This window comes from Bemisia tabaci, chromosome 6, assembly GCF_918797505.1.
Source record: "Bemisia tabaci chromosome 6, PGI_BMITA_v3".
Lineage (NCBI taxonomy): Eukaryota > Metazoa > Arthropoda > Insecta > Hemiptera > Aleyrodidae > Bemisia > Bemisia tabaci.
The window spans coordinates 43,001,615-43,029,409 of record NC_092798.1 but is presented as its reverse complement, the minus strand read 5'-3'; the positions used below and the strand labels follow the sequence as shown (position 1 = coordinate 43,029,409).

At 35.8% G+C, this 27,795-nt stretch overlaps 1 protein-coding gene across 7 annotated transcripts; it reads right to left on the bottom strand.

The window, feature by feature from the left end:
- Position 1: 1 nt before the first annotated feature.
- On the bottom strand, positions 2-27,650 carry LOC109036511 (inositol polyphosphate-4-phosphatase type I A). 7 transcript variants are annotated; one of them, XM_072301434.1, is made up of 16 exons: positions 27,430-27,650; positions 26,094-26,219; positions 22,790-22,864; positions 19,057-19,215; positions 17,962-18,317; positions 17,121-17,447; positions 16,659-16,863; positions 15,776-16,010; positions 14,245-14,516; positions 12,490-13,217; positions 8,574-8,885; positions 7,545-7,753; positions 6,234-6,532; positions 5,562-5,693; positions 4,985-5,120; positions 2-4,546 (listed from the first exon to the last, which is right to left on the bottom strand). In XM_072301434.1, the coding sequence occupies exons 2-16, from the start codon at positions 26,209-26,211 to the stop codon at positions 4,414-4,416; spliced, it is 3,696 nt and encodes a 1,231-aa protein (XP_072157535.1). In that variant the 5' UTR covers positions 26,212-26,219; positions 27,430-27,650; the 3' UTR covers positions 2-4,413. The 7 variants fall into 7 exon arrangements, with proteins under 7 accessions (XP_072157535.1, XP_018906328.2, XP_072157531.1 ...); XM_019050783.2 differs by having other exon boundaries at positions 26,094-26,228; positions 27,430-27,649; XM_072301430.1 differs by lacking the exon at positions 27,430-27,650 and adding an exon at positions 26,995-27,354 and having other exon boundaries at positions 26,094-26,228.
- Positions 27,651-27,795: the final 145 nt, after the last annotated feature.

Genomic DNA, 27,795 nt, shown 5'->3' with positions numbered 1-27,795 from the left:
ATAAAGTTGTAAATAATTTATTAATACTGATAGCAATAAATAAATAAATTATGAAATAAAACAAATAAATTACTTAAAGAAAAAATAACTGAAGTACTAAGTCTTAATTTTAAAAACGAAGTCTCACCTACTTACAAGAGGAATTTAACAACAAATATTTAACAAAATGAATACATTTACCTAATTGAGCTTGATTCAATTCTTAGAGTTACTTTGAACAAGTCAATAATTTGTGTCGAAAAACGTACGAACAATAGGTAATTCCACCACAGCTTGAAAATAGTGACACCTCTAGAAGAGGTGTTACAATTGTCAAGCTAGCGATAATTACCGTCATAAAATTTTAAAGAAAAAATTTTAAAAAACATTTCACTGTAAAATTTAGTAACAGTTTGATGTGCCTGACTCAGTCGTTGTCTAAAATAAGCAGAATTCGTCTAGGGAAAAACTTCAGATGAGGATTTGAAAGATGCAAGGTATTAAAAATCAGACGATAAATTGTAGACAATAGTAAAGAGAATGGAAATAAGATGCAGGTATTCACACAACAAGTTTAGAGTCCATCAGACACATTAACAAAATTAAATTATGAACAGATGAGTAAAATTAGCAAGTGACAAAACTTCCAAAGAAGAAAAGTCGAGAGTTACTCCACAAAATGAATAGTCTCAATACCAGGCAAATCTGGATTTTACAGTTTCCATGATTCAAACTTAACTTTAAAACAAATCACTGATTTCTCTTTGAATTAAGTTTATTATCTATGAAAAAGAATTTGAGTTTAATCCGAGCACTAGTTCTGATCACTTAGATAAACATGGACATTCACAAGAATAGGAGGCTAAATGCAAAAAACCTTATAGTTGAGATATTGCTGCCACTGCACAGAGGAGTATTTTACTAAAAAATGCTCAAACACAATCCCCTATAATGTTAAACCAAACCAGTGTTAGGATTTTAAAAATTTTGCAATTAAGAAAATGAAAAGTTGAAGGAAGGGGCTTTAGTGATTTACTTTGCCACATTTCAAGCTGAAAATCATTGGACTAAAAAGAAATTTTACACTCTGGGTATGAGAAAAAATATGAGCTTAACTACCCACAGCTTGTTTCATAAGGTACCAAAGAGCGTTTTCTTTTGAAAAATCGAATGATTGATCTTTCCTAGCTTCACCACTCTCCTAAAAAATTTGCCTCTGAAGGCTAAGGTTCTTTCTCTCGCAAATATTCATGTTTGATTCAATGCGCAATATCTAATTTCTGAGTTTTCCTTGGTTACTTATTAAAACTAGGATCCTTAAAAAACAGATATTTGTAATACATGAGTGAATTTGAATTAGAAGAGCCAAAATATTCTTTACAAATCAAAGTAACTAGGCTTAGTGCAAAGATTAACCAGTATTAAATAAAATCAATATTGTGTTACCCCCTATTTTTCGTGTATTTTTTAAGGAAATACACAATTTTTTGGTTTTAGTTTTAGATTCTTTCATTAAAATTAAAATGGAAAAAAAAAAAAAAAAAAAAAAAAAAAAAAAAAATCACAGATATAAAATTACAAATTGGTCATGTTTCTTCTGTTTAGAAACTAGCCAACTATGTTTTGTCAGTGAGCTACCAATGCCATCATAGCCTGTGCTCTAGCTATACTGTGTGTGTCAGACTAATACAAATTTAAAATTTGTATTAGTCTGACACAAGTTTTTAAAACTAGGGTTGGATTAAAATTTTCTAGTGAGAGAAAAATCGTCCTGATTTTCTGTTCAAATTCAAAATTTGTATGTTCATCTGGTGGATTTGTATTTTTGTATAAGTAATGTTTTTCTTAAGCACTTCACCGGTAGAAAATGAAAGAAAAGTACACGAGTAAATGAATAAATAAGTACATCAAAAACATGGATCACCATGACACAGAATCCACGATTGAGTATTAATGTTCTGTGAAAAATCTCATCATCTGTCAAAACGCCAAATCTGTACGTCTAATATTTTTGATGACAACACCATATTCCATCATGTTCTTCAAAGAGTATTCTCTAACATCTTCGCACATAATATGCAACAGATGCACTTGAAATTTTGACAAAACTCATTCGAAGATTCATACATCAAAATATGATTCTGTGACATACATATCTGATCCATTCTGAACATAATTCAAAAAAAATTTAAGCTGCTAAAATATAAAAGTCTTCACAAATTTTGTGCATTTCCTCCATTGTGTGAAAAATTTTCTTTTGAAATTTAAAAAACGGCGATTAGTTTCAACGATGATTGAAAAAGCATGGAACAATTGGGAAACTTTAGGTGGCAAATATTTAGGTGTGGCTAAATGACCTAAAATCTCAATAGGCATACCCGATTTAGATCAATTAAGTTCAGAGTTAATACACTAAAACTGACAAGAACATTTGTGCAACAAAGGCAACTAAACTTGCGACTAAAACTGAAAATTAAGTAAATAATTTGATAAGAAGACGAGTTACAAAATAAAAAGAAATACAAAAACCCAATATTCATTAAATCAGAGCTAAGAAGACTTTGAAACATGGAATCGGCAATTTTGGCACAAAGAATTGATGCATATTTTTATTTTTAAAATTTTATATGCATTTCATACATTTTCTAAAAATATCAAGTCTTTAAATTACCTTCACTCTGTTACTGACGATTCTTTGTCAGTCTCAGATGTGTTAAAAAATAAGGTATTAAATTATTATAATTTGAAGATTATGAAAAGGGAGGGGGCATTAAAACAAAATGGAAGAATATATAGTTCGTTTCTGATCTTAAAACAAAAGTGTTACCTTCTAAGCTATAATTGAACTTTCAAAGCTGCTAAAAGCTTTCTGAGTTTATCTTACAAATTTTCCACTTGCGTTCTCTACCAGATTTTAAATCTGAGATGAGAATGAAAATTTTATTTTTAGAAAGCATCTTATTTAAAACAATCGTTTAAAACCTTTCATTGCTTTGGCCTAAGATAAAGTGCTAAGGAAGGCTATTTTGTGAAATTAACCTATTTTCTACACTCAAACAAGGCAAATCTAAACTTTATCATTGATGAGTTATTTGTATTGTCGTAACTCAGTTGCAAACTTTTGCTAGAGCAAAAAAAAGAGTTATTCCTTATCAATGATGTCTCAAAAAACACGATGAGCGCATTGGCAAACTCTGAAATGCACTCCTAACTTCACAATCTGCGTAAGTAATTTGCATTTTTTAAGCTTCCCGCTTCATACTACGGCACAGGTGAACATTTTGTTAGAGAGATCGTTCCATTCAATATCTGCTCAACATGGCCGATGCTTTCGAGCGCAAGTTGAGGAGAGCATGAGGTCAGTCACGGCGGATATCTATCAACCTGAAAAAAATGTGAACGTAAACACGCCGATTGCCATCAGGTCGTTAGAAGTTAGAATAATCCTCCCGTCACATGTGTTTTGGCGGATTTGCGTCGGTTTTGTTGAATATTGCGTGGTATTCTTGTGAGCAGGGGTTGAATGGAATGACTCCTGTAACGAAATGTTTAAAGCGGGAAGCTCGAAAAAAACGCAAATTTCTCATGCAAATTGTGAAGCAAGGAGTGCATTTCAGACTTTGCCAATGCGCTCATCGAGATTTTTGAACCATTTTTTATGAGTAACAACTCTTATTTTCGCTCTAGCAAAAGTTTGCAACAAGCCCATTTTGAGATATAAGAAATATGAATCATGACTTACAAATCAAATGGTTCCAAAACATGTGAACTTCCTTTTCCTCTTTACTTATAATAGAGAGTACATCTTAATAGGAAGTCCTTCGTTGGAAGGTTACGTCACTCTGAGGATTTCTGAATGGTCAATATGCAACATGCTATTTGACCTTTCACAGCTTCGAAGATGATGAATATTATGCAAAAATGAAATAAAAGTTTGATGAAAATTTGACAAATATTTGATATGAAGAGCCCTGCGACAATAAAGTAGGTACGTGGTCAATGCATTTCCACCGTACCTCCCTGAGTTGACCATTGTCCCCCAGTCTTTCCATGAAAATCATTAGAATTCAATTTTGCTGAACTACTTTCAATTTTTGGTACCTTTGGCTTTGATATCCCTTCAGAATAAAGTGAAGCCAGCACTACTTTACAATTCTGTTACTTATATTATTTCCCCAGGTTTTTAGTATTTTTCCTCAAATGTTTTCATTTACATCAAAATTTCATTTTATCGTACAGTAAAAGTATTATCAATATTCATTACCTGCTTCCTGACAAACATCAGTTAATTTAATAATTTTATTTCTTCATTTTTTTTTCAGTCAGCAATATTTTATGCCTTTTGCTATGAGTTTGCTATCAACGCTATTCTTACTGGTATAACACCGGTGACTAACAAATAAATACACAGGGAGAAAGCTACAGGACTAAAATTTAAGATTGCACTGATCCAAAAGTTCCAACTGGAGGTTTGTATAAAGGGGGCAATGCCATCCTCTGCAGACTGTTGAACGCAAATTTTCGAACACCCGTATTCTTGTATGCATTCTCACGGCGACAGCCCTCACTGAAAAAAAGGAATAGAAAATTACAAAACTTGAAGAACTGACAAATCTTCTCTAGGTAGGCAGGTGTTAGCTACAGCTCTGAAATCTGTTTTATACTTTATTTCAGTGATTTAATAATAATGAACAGTGGAAGAGCTAATTTCAATCAAGGAAAAGACAACTTATAGGCTAATTGACCTCAATTTAAAAGTAAAAAGAAACTGTCTGGACCCCCCTCTTCTTCTGGCTTTGCTTCTACGTGTTCGTAAGTATTGCGGTTTTGAGGACATTAGAGGTCAAGTTGTTTCTCTTTCTCCGATGCACGCCATGAATGAGCTATGCTTCATTTAAACATAGCCCTGGCTTTCTTCAGTACAACTTTGCTAATCACTAGACAATTTTCCTTTTACAAAAAGATCATATCGCATAGAGGAATGACCTACAGAATAAAAACATACCTGCGCATACAGTCCAGAGCTCGCTGAAATTCACTGTCTGCTAAATCATATTCGCGACGTAAAATATTGCACTGCTCCAGAGTTACCGACATCCCAGTCCGATCTTTGCCGCTTTTACAGCTTGTGAACTTCAGTCCTGTAAAAATCATGAAATAGAACTTTAAAAAAGCATTTGCATTTACAATGTTTTTTTTCAAAAAATATTCATTGAAAAACGCAAAGCTTAAAAATTTAAGTTTGAGATAAGGCAAAATATAATGTGAGACATTGTTCAAAAAAGTTGAGAATCAGGAACTATACATACATAAAAAACAGTTGCAGACATTGAAGGGGAACCAAATGGAAAAAATTTTAAACGGTGAATACATATGTTATGGACTGGTCCCACTGAGCGGTAAAATCTATATATTGTTCCAGGCGCAACTAGATATGCCCTACATGGCAGACTTACGACCAGCCTGAGCCGTTCTATATCCACCTGCTCAGCAGGAAGGGCTTGTAACAAATTTGATAAGTGAACATATTGACTCTCCTCAGACTTTCATTCACTTTCACAGATAATATTATGAGGAGTTACCTTTCAATCCTCGGGTGATCTGTGCTGCCAAGTCTAAAATGGCAACATTCTTGCTTTTGTTTGATTCTATGGCAGCTTTTAATTGTTTCAAAAGATCCATTTTTGATGGTGATTGTTGAAGGTTGAAGAATCCTGAAAATTGAGAATAGAATCTATACACCAGCCCAAAATTAATTTACTATCTGTAATTTTTTTAGCTTTCTCTATACTTCGACAATATTACAGAAAACATTGATTCATTTTAAATTGGAAAAAATAGTATCATGAAAATATACATTACGATCTACTTCTTTCTGATCGACTGCCTTGATAAGTCAATGACTTTGGAGAAAAAATGGATAGAAGACTGAGAGAAAAAGTTATTTTCTAATTGACTCACATTTAAAAACATATATAAGACTCATGGAATGGTTTTCAGAATGATGAGTTTCCATAGTTGCATGATTGATTGCACAATCAAAAAAGAAAGGATTTGAAACGAAGATAGATGGACGGAAAAAATCAGACAAACTTACAGAGCAGAGTAGGATAGAATTACTTAATATGCATGTAATGAGCAGATGAGATAATCCAAAAGATTTTGTAAAGAGAGCAAAAGTTACAATACCTTAAAACATTAAAAAAATACGTATAAACTAATGTCAAGTTTGATAAAATTGAGGGTGACTTTACCTCGTTTTGAACCTCCAGCAGCCGCTTCGAATAAATTCAACTTGCGAAACTGGCGGACATAATCGTTCAGCCGCTCAAAATTATCTAAATTATTTCGTTGTTGTGGACGACTCGGGCCAAATGTTTCAGCTATCGTGGCCACTTCATTGATGCCCACATTGAAGTAGATCGGAACAACATAGAATGAGGGCCGATATGAGAAAACGCAGAATAACAAGGAATAAACTGAGTCTGGTACAGGTATATGGACACCTAATGATGCTCGGGAACCCACAACTCTTGGGAGGATTGGCTCGCCTCTGAAAATGAAAGATCATTGTTTTAGTAATGGCAAATATCAATTTTTATGAAAAAATGGGAAAATCCTCCATTGACAAGAGTCAGCCTAGGAGATGTGGAGGTGTGTTAGGATATGGTAAAACTGGAACATATTTCTAGAAAATGGATTTTGAAAGACCTCCTTGTAACGGGTGTCCCCCCTTCCCCTTCACTTTTCAAAATTTTAGCCCGCCAAGTAGTGCTACTGGTCACGTGGCGGCTACCAGCACTATTCGGCTCCCCACTCTTCGCTTGGATTACGTTCTTCAACCTCGGTGTGCGTGCTGCTGTTCGGTCTTTTCGTTTTTACGGCAGATTCCCTTTCCTTTTTAAAAAATGTAAATCAAATTTAGTCTGCCCTGTATTTTGTGTTTTTATTCGTTTGTTGAGTTTGTTCCGACACCGCTTGTCAGCTTTATTCCTTGTCCTGTTCGCCTTCATCAGTATCTACTCGTGTTCTTCTTTTATCTCAAAACCCCTGTTTTGATGGACTTTTCTTACCAGCCGGGAGAGGAAAGGTTCCATCCTGAGTACTATTCATTCTTATTTGGAATCTACCATCAGAACAGTGATTATATTCCAACAGAAGCACAAAATTATTCCCAACGCTAAATTTAAGATTCCAAAAAAAACTTTTCAGAAAAAGAACCGATAATGAGCTCCTTTGGTAATTTTTATTTCTTTCATTTTCAAAAAGTAATGAATCCACTAGTTCACAAAAATTTCCCCAATTTTTTGAAAACTACTTTCTCTCCTCTTGTCGCATTTTTTATGCAAAAACGATTAGTGTGATGCTTTTTAATACCCTGTCTACTGCTCCAACATAAAATGGGCTAGATTTTGCAATACGGAACTACAATTTTTCTTTCATGTTAGAAACAATATACATGCCAAAAGTTTCTAAATCCAAATGGGTGCTTTTAAGAGCAAGCCAGAAATAGTAGTTCCTTGTTGCAAAACATAGTCCAAATAAACAAACTGAAGGATACTTACTTGACGTGATGGACCAAAGTAAATCTAACGGAGCGCAGGTCTTCGATGGCAACTATCATATCACCCCACATGTCCAACTCGTCAGCGTAGACGCTTAATAAACCTTCAAATAATAGTAAAGGCCCGACACTAAGGAGAATGTGCAAAAACGTAGCGTCTGCTTTCTCACACCAAAGCTTGGCTACAAGTGCCACCACAACACTTGTCAACTGAAAGAAAATATGAATTTGATGTTAAAGGGAAATGCATTTCAAAGCAATAAAAACTTACACAAAATTTCAAGGTTTACGGCAAGTTTCAAATGTTCATCAAAGGTTCTTTCACATGGATCTATCAACATGGGCGATAAATTCTGAAAATTTCACAAAATTGCCAACTTAATTGTTCCTCTTCATGTAAAACTAAACAATCGCCTTTAAGCTCTCAGATACTTTCCACCTCAGTTTCCAAAGGGAATTTTTTGACATGTTGAAACATAACATGAGGCCATTAATGGTAGATGTGTTTCTCCTCAGGGTCCAGTTGTAGATCTCACATGGATATCTTCTAGTCGATTTCAAATCTATTGAGTCAAAAATTTGGATAAACTTTGAGTCATATGCCCCCCCCCCCCCCCCCCAAAAAAAAAGACTGGCCTCTCTAAAAATAAGACTAGACAGTCAAAGCCACCAAAATTGAAACATTTGGTGGCATGATATCAGGATTTTTCTCGAAAAAATTTTCACATTATAAACAAGAATTACAAATTACGTTCGGCTGAATTATTTTTTCATGGATAAATCCATTTTTGGAATTCTTTAATTTTTGGGGTGCACATTATTTTCTCAGTTGATGAGCAGGCGCTTATAATTTATTTTGAGCATAAAACTAGTAGTTTTCTCAGATTTTTCCTCTATTCAATGCAAAAATTTAAACATCAGTTTGACCATGACCAGACCCCTAAATAAGTCACTTTGTTTACATTTAAAGATATTTCTTATCCACAAAACACTTACATAAACATTCGATTTACATATCAAAGAAACTTACAGCTTGCGAAAAACACACATGTCTCCTGTAACGAACATTGCATGTTCTTTGAGCAATCCGCTTATCTTCTTGAACTCGGAAGACACTGTGAGTCAGCCGTGCAGTTTTCAGAAGTCCATCCATCGCTTGCCGTAATTTGCGCATGCTGGGTCTTAATTCCGTGGCCCAGTCTGTGATAGACGCAAAGTCCAAGCCTTCAGTAAATTTGTTGCGTTTATTGCTTGCATCTTTGATCTCTTTTGGGTCATTGTCCTTCTCAATGAGCGCATCACAGGAAATCTCGTTTTCTCTTTCATTCTTTGCAGGACTTAGCTGAATACATAAAACAATGAGAAAATAAATTTGAAACAGCTATTATTGGTGAGAAAACTAGAAATTTACTTTGGTGAAACGAATCTTTATGAATAGTACAATATAATTATTTTCAGAATAGATTAAAATTTATTCTGATAAGGACATAAAAAATTGTAAATCCAATCATTACATTGATTGTCTCCTGCAAGAAGGAACATATCTTGAATGCGTTGTTTCAGTATTTCTTATGAATGTTATATTTTTTTTGTTGGAGAAACATTCCATGAATTTGCTTGAAATTTCAAGTAATTTTTCTTGATACTCGCGAGGAAAGTCACTAAAATTTTCAGACAAATTCGTGTGAAGGATTTCCCATGAAAAAATAAAATGTTACTAAGAATTACTTAAACAGAGCAGAATAAATAAGTTCTTTTATGCTAGAGACTACGATATGAATAGATCAAAAGGGCAGTTAGCGTTCAATTATAAATGAAAAACTGGAATAGTTTGTGCCTTCACGCCTGTATCAGTGTTTTAGAGATAACCTTGTCTCGCAGGCATTATTTCTTTTTTCTTTTAAAGATACAAATTTAATTTTTGATAGAAAAAAATTAATTCTACTCGTTTTGTGGCTTAACTTTAAACGCATGTTCAAGTATTTTTGCAAGCAGTATTTATGCTGAGTATGAATTCAAAAGATTTTCTTAGTAGACTGGGCGATTCCCATTATTTTAGAAGTTATTTTCAACATGGGGAGAGCTTTTAAATTGACTAATTTGAGAGTTGAAAACATGAGCTTTCAAAAACTTCTAGGTGGTTCTCAATTAAAATGACGAAAGATTGCTGCCTAATTCAATCAACGATCTATTAAAATGTATCAAAGGCAATCATATGATTCAGTTTTTACTAGAGTTGGGCCGGCTATCCGGCGATTATCCGGATTGCCGGATTATCCGGCCGGATACCGGATATCCGGCTCCGGCCGGATACGATTTTCGCGAGTATCCGGATCCGGCCGGATAATCGCGCTATCCGGTTTTTGGACCCGCCGAATAGTGCTTTTTTGGCCCTGAAAATTTCGATAAATTTTTGGTGATATTCTTTCTTTTTTCTTCCCTATCAATACAATTTTCTGTATTTTTTCCTGAAACTTTTGACTTTTTTTCAGTCATGGTAATTGTTCGACCATTACTACCGGAATAACGCACATGTTCTGCTAATTGACGCGATCGCAACGTAAATTCCTTTAGTCCGCGACCCGCGTGTTTCACTATGGAACGCCGTTAGTGTCAAAACCCTTTTCTTGCGCGCACGGAATTTTTTTTCGGCGCGCGGAAAGAAAAAACCCGTTTTCGATGAAAATCTCTGAATTTCCGGATTCCGCGCCGGTTTTCGATATATTTGCGCCGTTTGTGTCAAAACTATTTTTGTCGGCGCGCCGCTTTAAATCTGTTCCGCGCGCGGAATTTTCGATATATCGATTCCTGCTCGCCGTTTGTGTCAAAACTATTTTTTCCGGCGCGGCGCTCCAAATCTGTTCCGCGCGCAGAATTTTCGATATATCGATTCCTGCTCGCCGATCGTGTCAAAACTGTTTTTTCCGGCGCTGCACCAGAAAATAATTCCGCGCGCCACTTTTTCGATATATCGATTTTTCTGCGCGCGGAGAATACAGGGTGATCCAAAAGTCCCTTCCACCCCCTCTAACTTTTTACCTACCTAATTGAGGTAAAGATTTGAAACTTGGGGGATATTCCTAGGTCAAGGGGAGCTACTTTTTGGCCCCCCTAAAATTTTCAGGGGGCCCCCCTTAGTGGGGCAACGGCCCCCAACTTTTAATTTTCAAATGAGAAGACCCCCTTTGTGATAGCTCGTTTGAAAGAACATAAGAAAAGAAAACTTTTCACGCAAACCCGAAGTCAATATCTCAAACCGTTTCAAAATGGCGGCCGGTTAAAGTTCAAAATGGCCGAAAATTCACATCGGTTATTTGTCGATGGATTTGCGCGAAAATCGGTATGAATGGGTATTTTGACACGAGAAAAACGAATTGGATGTTAGATTTTCAAAAAAAACCAAAATTTCCAAAATGGCCGCTGTTTAAAGTTTAAAATGGCCGAAAATTGTCACCTCGGTTTTTCCTGATGGATTTGCCTAAAACTTGGAATTTGAGAGTATTTTGGCATAAGATAAACAAATTTGAACTTAGATTTCTAAAAAAATCAATTTTTGGTCATTTTGAACTTTAACCGGCGGCCATTTTGGAAATTTTGGTTTTTTTTTTTAAATCTAACGTCAAATTCGTTTTTCTCGTGTCAAAATACCCATTCATACCGATTTTCGCGCAAATCCATCGACAAATAACCGATGTGAATTTTCGGCCATTTTGAACTTTAACCGGCCGCCATTTTGAAACGGTTTGAGATATTGACTTCGGGTTTGCGCGAAAAGTTTTCTTTTTTTATGTTCTTTCAAACGAGCTATCACAAAGGGGGTCTTCCCATTGGAAAATTAAAAGTTGGGGGCCCCCCTGAAAATTTTAGGGGGGCCAAAAAGTAGCTCCCCTTGACCTAGGAATATCCCCCAAGTTTCAAATCTTTACCTCAATTAGGTAAAAAGTTAGAGGGGGTGGAAGGGACTTTTGGATCATCCTGTATTCTCCGCGCGCAGAAAAATCGATATATCGAAAAAGTGGCGCGCGGAATTATTTTCTGGTGCAGCGCCGGAAAAAACAGTTTTGACACGATCGGCGAGCAGGAATCGATATATCGAAAATTCTGCGCGCGGAACAGATTTGGAGCGCCGCGCCGGAAAAAATAGTTTTGACACAAACGGCGAGCAGGAATCGATATATCGAAAATTCCGCGCGCGGAACAGATTTAAAGCGGCGCGCCGACAAAAATAGTTTTGACACAAACGGCGCAAATATATCGAAAACCGGCGCGGAATCCGGAAATTCAGAGATTTTCATCGAAAACGGGTTTTTTCTTTCCGCGCGCCGAAAAAAAATTCCGTGCGCGCAAGAAAAGGGTTTTGACACTAACGGCGTTCCATAGTAACACTTTCATAGATGCAGGTGGAAATTCAAGGCCCGAATTTTGTTAGCTACGACCGATCGTGAGTCGAGTAAACTTAACCTCAAAAATCGCGACATTTTTCGCGCGAAAAAGCACTATCCGGATCCGGTACTATCCGGATCCGGCCGGATACTTTTTTGAATTATCCGGTATCCGGATCCGGCCGGATACAAAAAACCGATATCCGGATCCGGTTCCGGTGACGCGAAAATTCCATTTCGGCCCAACTCTAGTTTTTACTTATCCTAAAGGTCTCAGCTTCCTTTGTAAGATTATGACTATACAACATCTTCATTCAAAGCTATAAGAGCTCAGAATATAGAGGAAAGTCTAACAGAAAGAAACAATTTTGATATTCTTTAAGAGATTTTTAGATAATTTTAAGTAAAATTTTGTTCTCTGATTTTCCCCAATTTTTCAGCTGTGTAACCCTAATTCACCAATCCTTAAAGTTTATTCATGTTTCCATATCAATTGGATAAACAGCTGTCAATACCTTGACTCCATTAAATATTTCCAAGCAAATTTAATAAAAATGAAATTACCTCCTGCTCAGACAATTTATTCCTAAAACTTTGAGTTTTGCCAATATTCTTTGGAGTTCTGAGTCTTACAGCTGGACTACTGCACCGGCCACAAAGGAACTTAACTTTGCTAACAAGGCACATTACGCTTGCTTCAATATTCAACTGGGTTAAATCGAACGGTTCTGGTTCGTCTGTTGGCTTGTAGTAATTCGCTGACGGAGAGTTACACATTGCATGAGTATCAAGGAATTTACGACACACTTCGTTATCCATCCCGTTTGGTTTCTTCTCTTCGGAGACACCATTGTTGTAACTATTATTGTTATTACTACTGGTTGACAAGTTTGAGTTTTCATCGGGAATTTGCGTCTCTTCTTCAGCATCCGGAAAAATTACAAACTGCTGCTCTCCATCGGCAGACCCAGAGTTGTTAGCACTTTCATTATTCCCGTTCTTACTGAGGCTATGGATGGAGGCCAGATTCCAGACGTCTTTCAGCATGGCTGGAGTATCCGGGGTGGCAAGGTCGTCGATTTCTCCTGATCTCAGGTTCAGGTTGAGCTGATGCGTTATTCTGTGAAATGGGGACATGGAGCTCAGACTGTCTTCACCCTCGAGGCGCTCTTCGATTGTTGTGACTTTGTACTCTTCAATAAACGAGAGCGCTTCTTCGACTAGATACGGGTCCCACAGGCTTAAAAGTATTCGGGTTTTTGAAACCATGTCTTCACAAATCGGTAACATTCCTGGAGAGAGGACAAATAAAACAAATTAGTAAGACTTGACGCATTTTTCAAATTTACTGTCAACTCAAAACAAATAGAGACCGTTTGAAAACAGAGATTGGGTAGAATTTAATATTTTTTTCTTCCTGAAATACTATTCGGAACTAATATCTACATATTTTTCCACAGTGTGGCTAGAAAACAAATCCTAATGTATGGTATTATATTATGGGATTAATAGGGATGTCATAAATTTCTAGAAGGAATTATCCAAAGGCATGCAGAAAAAAGTTTGTTAAAAGCGCCACTTTAATAGAAAAATGAATACGTAAATAAGAAAAACACTAAAAATGGCCCGAAACTGTATCTAACAAGGTGGAGAAATGGTGCTGGGCTCACACTATTTCGCGGGGAAATCAAAGCCAAATTTTTGTAATTTCTCTGCTTTGATTTCCCCGCAAAGTGGTGTGGACCCAGCACCATTTCTCCACCTTGTTGAAAACATAAATATACAATACATACATAATGTTTTAGTGCTACCTTAAGAATAGCTAATGCCAGAGAAATTTCTCCAGTGTACTTAAAATAAATTTAAAGCCCCATTTTCAGGCATCTCATCAGTTTCGAATATTTGTAAAGCCATGATCAAATACATCACAGTTACTCAACTAGAAGGCTAAGTTATGGGCGTAATAATAAATACATTTGATACATGTGATTTAAAATACATCCACTTAATATTTCAATGACTCATTCCTCATTCTAAGAGTTTGACGTATCTCTGCTGAGCAGAGCTAAGCGCCAATTTCAGTTCCTTGTGAGGATTTTAGAATCCCGCAGCTGTTCAGTTAAACGGACGTAAGCGCCATAGGAAAGCATTGGGAGCATAGGATGGAACGAGCTCCACGGTTCGCAGCACCTGCCAATCCAATCCCCCTTCCTTCTTCCTCCAATGGCACTTAGTTCTGTTTACTAGAAATACTCCCAGTTAGCTTTCCAGTCAGCTCTGGATTGTTAAATTTTCAACTTAGTTTGTAAAGTAACTCACCTGTGGTTTTTTTCTCTTTGGCCAATTTCATCAACAAGCGCATAGCATCCACAACTTCCCGTCGCAGTTGCTTGATTGCTTGAATGGCGTCGTTTGCCATTGAAATTTTGTTGGTGCAGGAAGATGAGCTCCTCACAGACAGGTCCTTCAATTGTTGAATAAGTTTCACCAACCCGCCGTTCTTTGACTTGTGAGCATGAGCGGTAAAAGCTCCAACTGAGATTATATCATACATATTCGACTTTTTCAAAGTCTCATTTTGGGCGCATAACCTAACATAGAAAATGATTATTAGAGGTTTTAGTTTCAGAAAATAGCAATAAGTGGAATAGACTCCTTAATTTTTCAATTATGTTTAACTAATTTACAAGATCCTCACTGTTGGTGGTTTCAGCTCTTCGGCTCTGACATCTTGATTCAATTGCACTGATAGGAGCTTGAGGGGAGGGAACGATTCAATAATCTTCAACATTGCGAGAGTTTTGTAGATCCTTGAATTAGATAAAGCTGTAATTTTCCATTACTGGAGGAAGTCTATTTTAAAAACAAAGTTTGATGAACTTCTACACAACCTTCATATTACTAAATGCTACAGTACATCATTGAAAATGAATTTTGCTGCCCATACACGCATGAGACGATTGTTGGGTGTTGTAGATTTATTTCTTTACTACGATCATAGGAAAAATGTATAGGTAAGGGCACCTCAGTGTCAAAAAATTCAAACATTGGTAATTCGTACTGTTGCCAGCAAGAACAGCCACTCTTTGAGGCGTGGCCAAAACCTGTTTGAAAATCTCCCATCAGCTCTAAAAAGCAAATACAGGGACTTGAATTTTCTTAATGTTTTAAAACATTTCTTTATTGCCAAATGTTTTCATAGTGAAGCGGAATATTTAGCATAAGTCCTCTTTTAAAAAATCTGTAATTCTCTTTTCCTTTCTTTTTTTTTTCTTCTATTCTCACTAACATATTTGTTCTAGCTGTTAAAAAATGTGCACTTACAAATAAAAAAAAATTATTATTATTACTGTTGCACAGATAAGTGTGATGAGGATACTTTAGCAAAAACAATTCTGAAGTAAATCAAGCTGAGCCAGAATTATGATTGAGATTTACTGTTCAAAAGACATCATTTCTGAGAGAGAGAGAGAGAAAAAAAAACTTTGAAATTATGGAAAAGATCATGGGGCAGAAAAACATGATTGAGGAAAAGTTGAATTACGCAATATCTTGGCAAAAAATTAACTAAATCACACTAATCACTCACAACTTGTTCTTAAGGATACTGGAAAAGGTTGCCTGTTAAAGCTAAAATAGATATACTTCAATTCATCTATGAAAAAAATCACCTTTCTTGAAAAACTTTTTGCTAGCACTGATACCCAGCCATTATCTTATTGATGATGACAAAAGTAAAAAAAAATCATACCATACTCTTAACCATAATCACAACTAAAATCAATCTTCCCTTAGGATGAGAGACAAAAGAAAATGAGAAAACTAGAAAAGGGAAGATACAGGGACAAACCTTTGGAGATGAAGGTTGATGGGAGCAAACTCTAATGATCGATCAAATTTTCTTGAGCTCGGCTTGAAGAAACTACCCTTGTGAGCCTGGAGATTTTCTTTGGCCTGCGAATACAAGTGAAGGAGCTGTAAATGCCGATCAAGAAGCTCCACTTGACGAGAGTGCCATGGTTCTACTAGTTCACCCATTCCAGCAACTTCTTGCAAGAGTTCTTTCTCCTCTGCCATCCACACACCTGATTCACAATAACAAACGAGGAATGACAACGTTTGAACGCTTAAATTTTGCAGAAAATACTTTCCACGGCGTCAGCAGAAAGAAACTCCCCAGATTTTGCTGGCTCTTTCTGATCAAAAGGGTAAAAATGTCTTAGACTTTTTTCATCAATGATCAACCAAAAGGCATTAAATAGAGTAGTTTCTGCTATCAATGTTAAACATTGATCTCCAAATTATCATTTGTACATTAAGAATTTTCTAAAACCTTCGTACTATTGGTTGAGAAAACTCACAAGACGAAGAAAAATCAAGCGACAGGAAAAAATTCTGGTCTGAAAGTAAAAATGTTCAGAACCCAAAAAAGAAACATGATGAATTTTGACACAGTATCGAACAAGGTTGCAAATGAAATACCTATGAAGCTTGTCATTATGTGAACTCCAAAATTTTTCAGAGACTCTGACTCCATCATCAGGTGCAGGTTCATTAATGATGGGGACAAAGCCTCCAAGAGAGTTTTCAATTTCAGCAATTTTTAGTTCAAGAGTGCAGTTGCTTATCAATACTTCATTTTATACAGAGAGAAAACAGCTGAACTGGACTTGCGATTGTATAGATTTTGTTTATATCAAATAAATTAAAGTCTTGCATGCATAAAGTCCTACCTAATAGCTGCTGAGGGAAAGTAAAGCAGAAACGACTTTCAGCCATTACTTCTTGAACACTTATATCTCCACCTAAGCCTGAATGAAAACGGTACGTACTCATCGTCACATTGGCGAAGACTTCTTTCAGGCGTCCTTGTTTTGGGAGTTTCAGTTTGCTACCCAACCGAGGTGGCAGAGATTGAGATCGTCTGTGGCAATATATCTGCAAACAAATGATGAGTCTTCATGTATAAAACAACTATTGTGGATATCACTAGCTTGTAGATGGTACTTTTATTACAGAATTTCACTTGAAATTGTTTTATTTCCTATCAAATTGACTGATCGTTCAATACCATAGGACGGGTTACTTGAAATATATTTTTCATCTTTTACGGCTATTAAAATAAAATCACTTAGATTTTATTATAAATTTTTGAAGGAGCTGTCAATATAATTAAAGCCAAAAATAATACTTACAAGACTGCCAGAATTTTTTTGAGGTAATGATTTACATGGTGTTGATTCTGTGCTAGGATTCTTGGAGATATTTCTATCCAGTCGGTAGATTAGCAAGGTAAGGAACCCCACGGTAGAGGAGGTTGAATTTTGGAGAGGTATCCTCAATCGATGCTCAGACATTTCCAAGATATCTGCTAGCCGAAAACAAGCACTCCCGATTGGAACTGAGGTCAACGATGCAAACTCTCGCACATCATAAGCTGTAATCCGAACCTGAGTTTCTTCATTTAACCCATCACTGGATCGAAATGTGATTGTGCTGAGAAAACTTGGATTGCTGCTTTGCTGCAATACATAAGAAAACTTAGATCAGAAAGATGACTACTAGAAATTAAACTTCAGCTTTGAAAATAAAATGAAACACCAACTTGAGAATTAATTTAAAGCCTTGTGAAAAAACCAACAATACAATGATAATTGTTTGAAAAGTTTATTTGTGGTGAAATTTACGCTATCAAGTGTATGAAGAATATTCTAATAGAATTTGCTCTAAGAAGAAACTGACGGAAAATTTTTTCAATGGAAATCAGAAATAATGCACAACAAATTAAAGTTGCATGTGATTTTCACACGCTTCACAGTTGAAACAAACTTCAAGAACTTTTGGTAAGTTTACTTGGGCTTTCAAATGAACTCGAAGGGACTTCTCCGGCTTTTTCAGCAAGTTTTTTACCGGCATACAAGGGCTCTTCTAACAAAAAAAATGTTCTCCAAAATTCTGAGTTCCAAGTTGCTGCACATTCATGGCCCTTAAAAGTATGTTAAACAAAATTAATGAATAATATGATCATAACAGTACCTGAACAACTTCTGTGTTTGCATATTTGAGCCAAACAGCTTCAGCAGGAATGAAGACTCTTGCTACAAGCACTGGATTAGGAGACCTCCCATGGCCGTCACAAAGAAGATTGTCACAGGCAAGTGCAATTTCACACAATGGTACCTCTGATGGATCAAGAGATTGACCTTTCCTAAGCCGAACCATATTGACGCTTAAGTTGGGGTCATGACCTTTCTTGAGCTCCAGTTGCTGCTGCAGAGCTATTAGGTGAGAACGGGTAGTTTCGTAGCCAGCCAGCTGAATGGCTTCCAGCCAGAGAGCTCGTTCTTGCTCTGAGTATGCTGCCAGGTAGTGGCTCTGACCGCCTTCAAACACTGAAAATTTTCCAATTTTAATGAATTTTTCTTTTATATTTCCTTGATAACCATAATTACATAATCTCTTCATGAAGCAAAAAAAGGCAAGTTATCTGAAACAAGCTCTAGATGAGAGGACTCAGAAAAAGATGCTACACTGAAAAACCACTAGGACTAAAAGCCACTACAGACTAGAGGAGTGTGGTGCTTTGGTTCAATAAATGTTGGCAGGACCTAGTAAGTGTAATGACCTCCAACAGTACATATTGACAGTGAAACTTTAAAAATGCGAAATTTGGTTTTGATGTTTCAGAATCTCTGCGTCTTTTTTATTTTGAAGGAGGAGACCGAACTATGATCATGGCTTGTTTTTACAGAATGTTCATCTCATAAAAAGGAGAAATTACTGAAGTCTTCAAGAAATGAAACTGAGTGGTTTTTCATGTAGAAAATGAAGTATGAGAGGAAGTCTGCAGTGCTGCAGTTTCACCATTGATATGGCGACTGTGATATCAGTCATAGTAAGGTGGGATGCCAATACCTGATAGATGGAACCTTCCACAAAGCTTTTCATGTTGCAAGTTTTGTAATTAATTTTATGTTGACCCACACCTGAGAGAGAAGCTCAAAAGGCATGGTTTTTGAGTGAATGGAAATTTAGAACCAGAAAGAAATTAATCTTTGAACGTACACAGTACATAATAGGGAAGAAATGAAGAAAGTCCTAGTGTTAAAGGGAACTTTACCGATAACTTACCTATGTGAAATCCGAAAGGACCATCAATTGGAGGTGCTTGGTTGACTTTAATTGTACAGTGTTCGAGGACGATAACTCCTACCGGCTCTGACCACTGATCACGTGTTTTGAAATAAAACAACAAGTTACCTCGTAGACGACACCATCGCTCAAAGCTCACTACACGTAACAAAAACGGTGTTAGATTAATTCTTGCATTATTTGGACAAAAGTACACATATAGAGTAATCTTGAAAATTCATATTGGATGTATTTTATTATGATATAATGGAAAAAGTGGGAAAACATTTTTTCGTTGATTCGAGTTTTTCCCTCTTCTTCTCGCTTCACTCTTGGCATTATACTCCATGAATACATTCAGAGGAGAGTATTTCACAACTAAATAGTAAAAAGATGAAATATTTTCAGGATATTCAACGCAATAGTAAAAATTTGATATGATTAGAAATCAGCATCTTTTGCAGGTTGTCCCAACAGAGCAGAAAGTAGATTTTCATTGGAGAATTTTTCACAGTAACGTACAGAGAATGTTTTACACAGTTTCAAAAAGGAAAGTTCTCCGAAATGTTAATAGTTCAATAAGTGCACACAGGATTGGGAGACAATAGGGTTTCGCAATAAATAAACAACTACATTCTCTCACGAATTCTTGTTATACATGTAAGAAATATGAAACTCTTATGAGAATGCACTCAGTTTATTATTGCAAAGCACCATCCAAGTCCAGTGCAAACTCTGTCTTACCCAGTTTCTGACCATTAGAATGTAAGCCTGGAACTAGAATCTAAAGACAGCCAATAAAGGAAATAGTTTTGTAAGAAGATTTCTAAAATTTTCTGCTTACTGTACGAGCCAAATATTAAAATTTCCTCTGCAGTGATACAAAACAATAAGACCAACTTACAACCAAAAATTATTAATGGTTGGTGGAGATTCTCAACAAGTTATGCACCTCCCATGAAGGTATCGATTGCATCGGAGAAACGATTGAATGGGTAAATGCCATGATTTAACCAACCATTGATGTTCTTCTGTTGGCTTGGTCTTATCGATTCCCATCAGTGATGGCAAAAGTTTGATGATTAACTAATGATTCCGGAACTTACAAAGATTGCATTGCTTACTAACTGACCTCCATTGGAGGATCTTTCTCAAGAACACACTTTTACTAATTCAGAAGAAATTCAAGAGAAAAAATAAACATTAAATAGATTGTTCTGAATTCCAATGTTGAATTTAGTCTTCTTTGGGTATTTTGGTCTGACAGTATTGTGTCCAGTCGCTTCAAAGGAAGGTTGAATCATTATGTGGAAAGAACATTACACAGCAAAGTACACTTAGGATAATTACACAACAAGACTACAAAGCATGCATAATTTGCTTAACATGCAAACAGTCAATTACAGAGAAACAGCGTTAGTTTAATTTACTTAAGGTGGTTCGTTAGCACTTTGGAGAGCAATTCAATAGTCGATCGATTTGGAATTTCTGGATTTTAGAAGATTTCTTGAGAATTTCTAAGCATCACATCACACTGTAGTACGTCAGGTATTACTTATGGCACAAACCTGACCAAGAAACACTTTGAAATAACCCAAAAAGTATGATCTAAGTTGCAAATCCAAAATCAAAACAATTTGTTCTCTGTAGTGCTGAAGAACCACCTTAAGCTGCAAATAGAGAGCTACAAAATCATCAAACTTTGCACTTCAAGTCACAGGTGGAAAGAAATGTTGAATAATGTAGTAAAAGGGTTGGAAAGAATTTAAATAATACATTCTTCATTGAGTATTCACATTTTTAAAGAAGTGAACTTCGTTTTAAATTGCTGCTGATGGTGTGGAAGAATTCTAGATGGAGCTTATTTGACATTTTTCTCATAATTTTTGGCGGTGAAAAATCTCTAGGAGGAAAAAAGTTACTTGTTCAATGTAAGTAAACTTTGCTACGCTTACACATAGAATACCAGATTGTAAATTGGACGATTTTGCAGAGGAGAGCTTCATATATGCGTAAGATTTTCACTTCAGATGTACTTCTTTCACTAAAATGCCTACAATTTGATCATGTAAGATAATAATCGGAGAGTTATAAAATTTCAAACCTGTAACTTGTTCTAGGTCACGCATACCTTGTAAAAAAAAATGAAATAAAAATTATTAGGACTGAAAATTACAATTCTGAGTCACATATTAAGCCCTCCATTGGTTTCATACATGACACCCTTTTAATGACGCAGTATTTTGAGTGTGCTAAGAACAGGAGCTGTGCAAAGATACATAATAAAAAATAAAGAGGGTAAGTGAAAGTGCGACATGAAAAAGTAAAAAACTGAGGTAGAGCAGATTAATTACCCTAGAGTGAAAGTGAGTAACCAGTGTTAATAGATTGCGCTTCACGGTGAATGTACAGCAATTTCTTCATGCAGTTAGTGGATCATTTTTCAAAATCATCCAGTCAAAACTGATATGGATTGAGGAAAAATAAAATTTAATTCATCTAATGTTGGGGGAAAACGTTGAGGTAGACAGCAGCTTTCAGATTGAGCACTAAGGAAGGGAGTACTTGAAATAAAATTTTGGACAAATAAAAGAGATAGCAGGGTGATGATCGGAGACTGATAGAAATATTAGAGTTTGAAATTTATCATTTCAAATTTAGCTCATTTTTTATATTCTACATTTAGAATATGCATCAAGATATGTAGAAAGTAAAATTTAGGTAAAACAAAAGTTTTGCTAAAGAAAAAAAAAGAAAAAAGGGGGGAAAAAATAGAATGATTACACCTAGTGAAACATTTGAACAGTCCATTTATGAAAAATCTCTTTCAAAAACTCAAAGGTAAAGCTGAACTTCTACAAATGTAGAGTTCTTCATTCCATTTGACAGGTTAGTACTTTGCACTTTGATAATTGTATAAGAATTTAAAGTTTCCAAGGCAATATTTATTAAAAGTGGACGAAAAAGATATGCTTTCAGACCTGCTCCTGTTTTTTGCTTTTGTAAAGGTAGGATCAGCATATTAATTAATGTAGTTGAATGTTTTGAATTTTGATGTCTTCTATTCCTGAATTTTTTTAAATTATCTTGTATGAGTTTCATCAACACAGAACCAGAAAAACAGTGCCTCTCAGGGACTCAGTAGAATGAGTGATGAACTGCATTTGAGATGATTGGCAAAAACTCCGCGAACTATCAAACTGACTTTTTGTCATTTTTTGACATGTTTTCAAGAGAGTTTTCTCTGTTTTCTATTGTTTTTTCCCCCCCCCGTTAAGATTAGCAAATATATAAAAAAGGGCTTGGCTTATTCTTCAGACTTAAATGCAAAAGAGGTTTGGGTAGGGGAATGAGTACATTTAAAACTTTTGTTAAACAATTGAAGAAATTCATGCCTTCTTAAAATTTAAAATTCGCTTTGTGCATTTCAGAGGCTTCACTTCTCCATCTTCAGTAGCAAACTCAAGATGTACATAGAATACGCTGCTGAAATTAGAGGTGAGACGCCCCTGAAACGTGTGGAGCAAATCATAAATTTAAAAGAGGAATGAGTTTATAAAATGTTTACTGATTGTGACTTGTTGTATTATAAATTCATTTGTATATTTTATTGAGCTCATAACTACCTAGAGCTAAAAGAATCTGAGTTCTCAGCGGCAATTTTGACTGGATGAGGAAAAAATTGAGAACAATTAGTGTTAGTAGATTCCAAAATGATCCAAGTTAAGAATACCTTTGTTTGATCCACCATAGCAGTTTAGTTCATGGAGACTTTTAGATCTTTTCCCTTTTTTGAACGAGTCCTTTCCTGTAACGTTAATACGCTATAGATCTGGTTTATACAAATATTAGTTGCTCGGCCTTATCCGAAAATAAAAACAATTTAAAAAGCGTAAAACATATGCATGCAATTATTCATTCAGTCGTTGATAGGTTCTTTGAAATTTCACCGTTCTTTCAACTATCGAGAAAAGTAAAAAAAAAAACACACTGTAATATTTTACGATCTTACAATTGATGCCTTTTCCAATAGACCCTCTTATTCTGCTGAATCATGAAAAAAGAGGAGGCTTGACTCATTGATCGATTCGTTTAGTAGTAAAATATATTTTACTCCTTGAGACATTGTCGGCTTCAGGAGAAAGATGAGAAAATGGTGTCACTGGCCTGAACACATACCTCTCTAAGTTTCAGAAACTTCCTTATAACTTTCACTTCATTATAATAGAACGGCATTGAACAATGGGAACTCCTAACAATTTTACTTGTTCTGAAAATGGTTCACTCGAATGCAGTTTACTGATAAGTGATCTATTTGATCAAATCTAAAGATGGCGTCGAAGAACATGTTCCAGGATCAGAAAAGTTCTTTCTGACTGAATAAAAGTTGGCACCTTTGGCATAGGTGATTCTGTTTTATCTGTTCATCTGTTTGTCTTTGTTTCAGTTTACAAGAGCAAAGAAAATCTTGGGTATTAGTGGATAAAAATTTTATTTGTAGAAGGATTTCAGCGCTTTTGTAAACGACAGAATACAATTTTTCAATTATTAAATTGACGCCTCCTACAAGTCCTGAATGCAAGTTCTGGGGGTATGAAAGTTTACCCACTTCGATACGGATATTAAGGTTGGATAAGATTATGTACAAGATTGTTATGATACACACAATGACATGAATACAACTGATGAAGAGTTTTTGTTTGGATTGTGATGAGATAATGAATCATTCAATTTATGCCATGCAACACAACGAACCACATGAAATTCCAAAAAATTGCAATAACTTTGTAATCACCCTAGTGGCACCCATTTTCTTGCAAAATTTTATACAGCCACGATAGACTTAGTGGCTGATTTTTTGCTTTTACGGGGATTCTATTTTTTTCTATACTATCTCGAAATAAGTGAAAATGTCTTGAACTTAATTACTTAAGTGACTTCAAACCACTCAGAACCATGAAATCATTCCTTCCCTTTGAGTCTTTTGTCTATATAAGGCTTTCAACCAATTAAAAATCAGAATTCAGTTACATCAAATACCTAAAAGTACACAGATTAGGGTGATTCATCCCAGATATTTGGTAATGCCCAGCTGGCATGCGATAAATCACATCGGTTGAGTAAAAATCTAAGCAGATTTTAACTTTTTAGGCATAAAAAGGATGGTAGCCCCTACACGTAGGCCTACAGAATTATTCTCAACCAAAAGGTTTACCAAATTCAGAGAAATGAAAGCAGAATACTAATTGGAAAAAAGCTGCATTCGATGCAGTGAAAAAAATTTCTGTATCCAATGCTATGTTATTTTTCCAAGAAGAATCCTGCCTTTATTTCTCTAAATTTTGCAATTTCTTTGGCTGAAAATGATTCTTCAGGCTCATGCTCAGGAGCCAGCGTCCTTCTTTTTGGATAAAGAGTAAAAATCTGCCGAGATTTTTGACTAACCTAATAACTGCGGTGTAATGCACACCAGTTTGACAACGCCAAGAGCCCGCGAAAAATCACCTTTAAACTTCCTGGTTTGCACTCATTCTAATAGGTTTGATTCTGACTAAATTATGTTACATGGCATTTCAGTTAGAGTAGTTAGTGAATTACATAACTAGGCAGTTTAGTTTCAATCAAGTAGTCTCTACTTCAAAGATATTGACTCAACTCCATGTTTTATCTCCTTAGTTTTACTTCCAAAATTACTTTGGAAATTTTACTTCTAGATTTTTGAAGTTCAGGGCCAATATGAAACTTCCTTTCTTTAAAAAAAAAAGAAAAAAACATTGTTACCTTTTCAAGATGCACAGCATGCAACACTGACAGAAAGAAGTTTGCATTCTGCAACACTAGATTAAATTTCACAACTTCATTGCCTAACAGAGGACATTCGTCAAGCGACAATCATACACAAAAAGTAAACAGTCTGGAACGGGAACCTTGTACAAAGTTTTTAAAAGGTATAATAATTTTGTAGAATTAAACAAACTTAACTTTTCATCTAAAGTGATAAAAAAAACACTAGAGGGCATTCCACAGAGTAATATTACTTAGGTATGATGTACCTACAGGGAGCAAAATGCATGAAGTTCAAACTCAAAATAGGGGAGGGAAAACGATGAAAAAGTTAAAGAAAAAGCTAGGAGGTAAGGGAGAGACATCCCAGCCTAGATATCAACGAGGATGTAGGGTTATATGAACAGATTCTCCTGGGAAAAAAGGACATCAATTTGAAGGACAAGTTGCTGCCAGGCAATCCTTACAAATAATGGCAGAAAGGTTGCTCTTGATTGGCTAGTGGTACTTATCTGCCAGTTCCAGCAATCAACTTTGGACAAAATTTTTTCATTGTAGAAACATATTTTTTTGTTTTACTTTTTTTTACATTTTTATTTAGTAATATAGATACGTTGTTCTTTCAGTGCACTTTGGGACTGTAAGACACCTAGTTGCTACTCCTGCGTATGTCATCAGACCGTTTGGTAAGTTGCATTTTTTACATACGCAAGAGCCGCTTTCACAGCATTCTCTGGCACCCAGCGACACCTAACCACCACAACCCCTATTTTCTCAAAGCCCCTCTGTGCGATGCCATTTCCTCATTTCTCGTTCATCTCTGTGTTGCCACTCTTTCATTGGGCATCTCCTTCGTCAAATTGCATCTTATAAATTCTTCAAAATAATCATGAAATTATGAACAGACGCATTTTCTCTTATTTTCCAAAGATTCTACATAGCAGATTAAATAATCAATGTTTTTCCTGTGAGGGATTTTTTAGACCCCACCTGACAGCCACAACCTGTCCACTGATCAGAAGCAACCCCTTTCCTGTCACTGCAAGTATCGGCTGTTATGCAGACTGTCTTACAAGTTGCAATCTTTTTTTCATATTGCTTCATACAGGCGAAACTGTAGACAATAATTTACAAGCTTTCATCTGTAACTGGGGGTATAATTATTATCTAAGTGGGTATTTCAAATTTTAGGTAGCAAAACAACGTCCTGCCAAAAAAAAAAAAAAAAATTGGCAACCTGGAAATCAACTTACTTTCTGTTTTCCTGAAAAAGCCATCCTGCCTTTCACGAACAAGAAGAACTCCCTCCTTGTCAAACTTTTGAGAAGGTTGAGTAGCCAGGGTCAATAATTCCTGCTTATTATACCGCATGATTAGCTCTTAAGACCCTGAAAATATAAACACAGGGAAACATATCAAGCACTCAAGTTGCACAGAACGTCAGACTGTAAGAAAATTTCAGAAAACATTGAATTTTATTGGTCTAAATTGAAAGTTATCACGTGGAAAGGAATTAAGTGATATTTTTGAGATTTCTAAAAGAACAATTTTGTATTCATTAAACAAATTGCTTACACAAAACTTAGGACACTGATGATCCATTAATCAAATGAGAGAACAAAAAATTGGCTTCAATTTTTAATTTTTTCATAAAGTATTGCTTTGAATAAGTTTTACTTGAGATACCTAACAGGTACAAGATCTGTGAATTGTTTAAAAAAAAACTTCACTTAACTACCTCATCAATGATATCTTACAATTGCCACCGACAAAGTTCAGAGACCCTTTCTCTCCCTTTAAGGTGGAAGCTGGCAATTCTTAATAATTTCGTAAATTTTCTTGACGCGCAGCAGAATTATAAAATCATCCATTCAGGAGGACCACTCAACCGGGCCTCGGAAATTGTCAATGAGAGCATGACCCCAGCTCACTTCATCATATTTATACACTATGCCAGAGATGTAGGAGATGTAGTAGTTAAGTTTTCTCTTCTTTTCTTACATTGCCATTATAACATGGGATGTCATACCTAAGTATGTAAACTGGAACAGCTGTAACAGAGGTAGCGCTGAACAGTTTTCATCCGAATCTTTAACACTGATACCTTGGATATGGTGAATAATTTACTGAAAATATTCTTATAGTGCGTAATACCTTCTCGATTAAGAATCTTGACATACACTTGTAAATTGTACCTTGCATATCAATCTCAGCAATTGACCTACTGACAGGTTTTCAAACTCAAATGGAGATACTCCATGTAGGGATTATAAACGGCAGATTAGCTTGGATAAAATCAAAATAGGAAACAAATTGATCATGGTTTGCTGGTGGATTTAAGGTTTGAAAGCTTAAAAAGTAGAAGGGATTACAAGCCCCAATGTCTGTCAAAAAATACACAAGTCAAAGACATCAACGTACGCGGAGTGAATTTCATGAGAACTACACAGAGGGCTGTAAGTACTCTGAGAGATTTATATGAACAGTGTAAATGTACTGATATCAGAGGACTGGACAAAGTGTGCATAGTTTTATCAGGGACCTCCTTGAAGAGTAAGAAATATCTTGAGAGGCAAACCACTTCATTACCTGTCAGACTGGACTGGAGCTCTTATTCATTCATATGAGGCGGTTGACGATGACATACCCCTGAGGGAAATGATAACAGGTGCCATAAACTACGATTCTAATGAATCAAACATAATGATGGACAAACGTATCAGTATAAAAATCATAAAAATTCCAAAACATTTTTACACGACTGCTAAACAAAAATAAACCAAATTCACAGAAAATAAAGGCCCTTTTTACACTTGCAGAGCAAGCGGAGACATCATGTGAACACTTCGTGATCATTATGACGGCGACTTCAACACGTTGACTCATCGTTGACTGGACCGTTGACTGATCCAATGCAAAAACCCCCTTCTCTCTGCTGACTTATGACGTCAATGA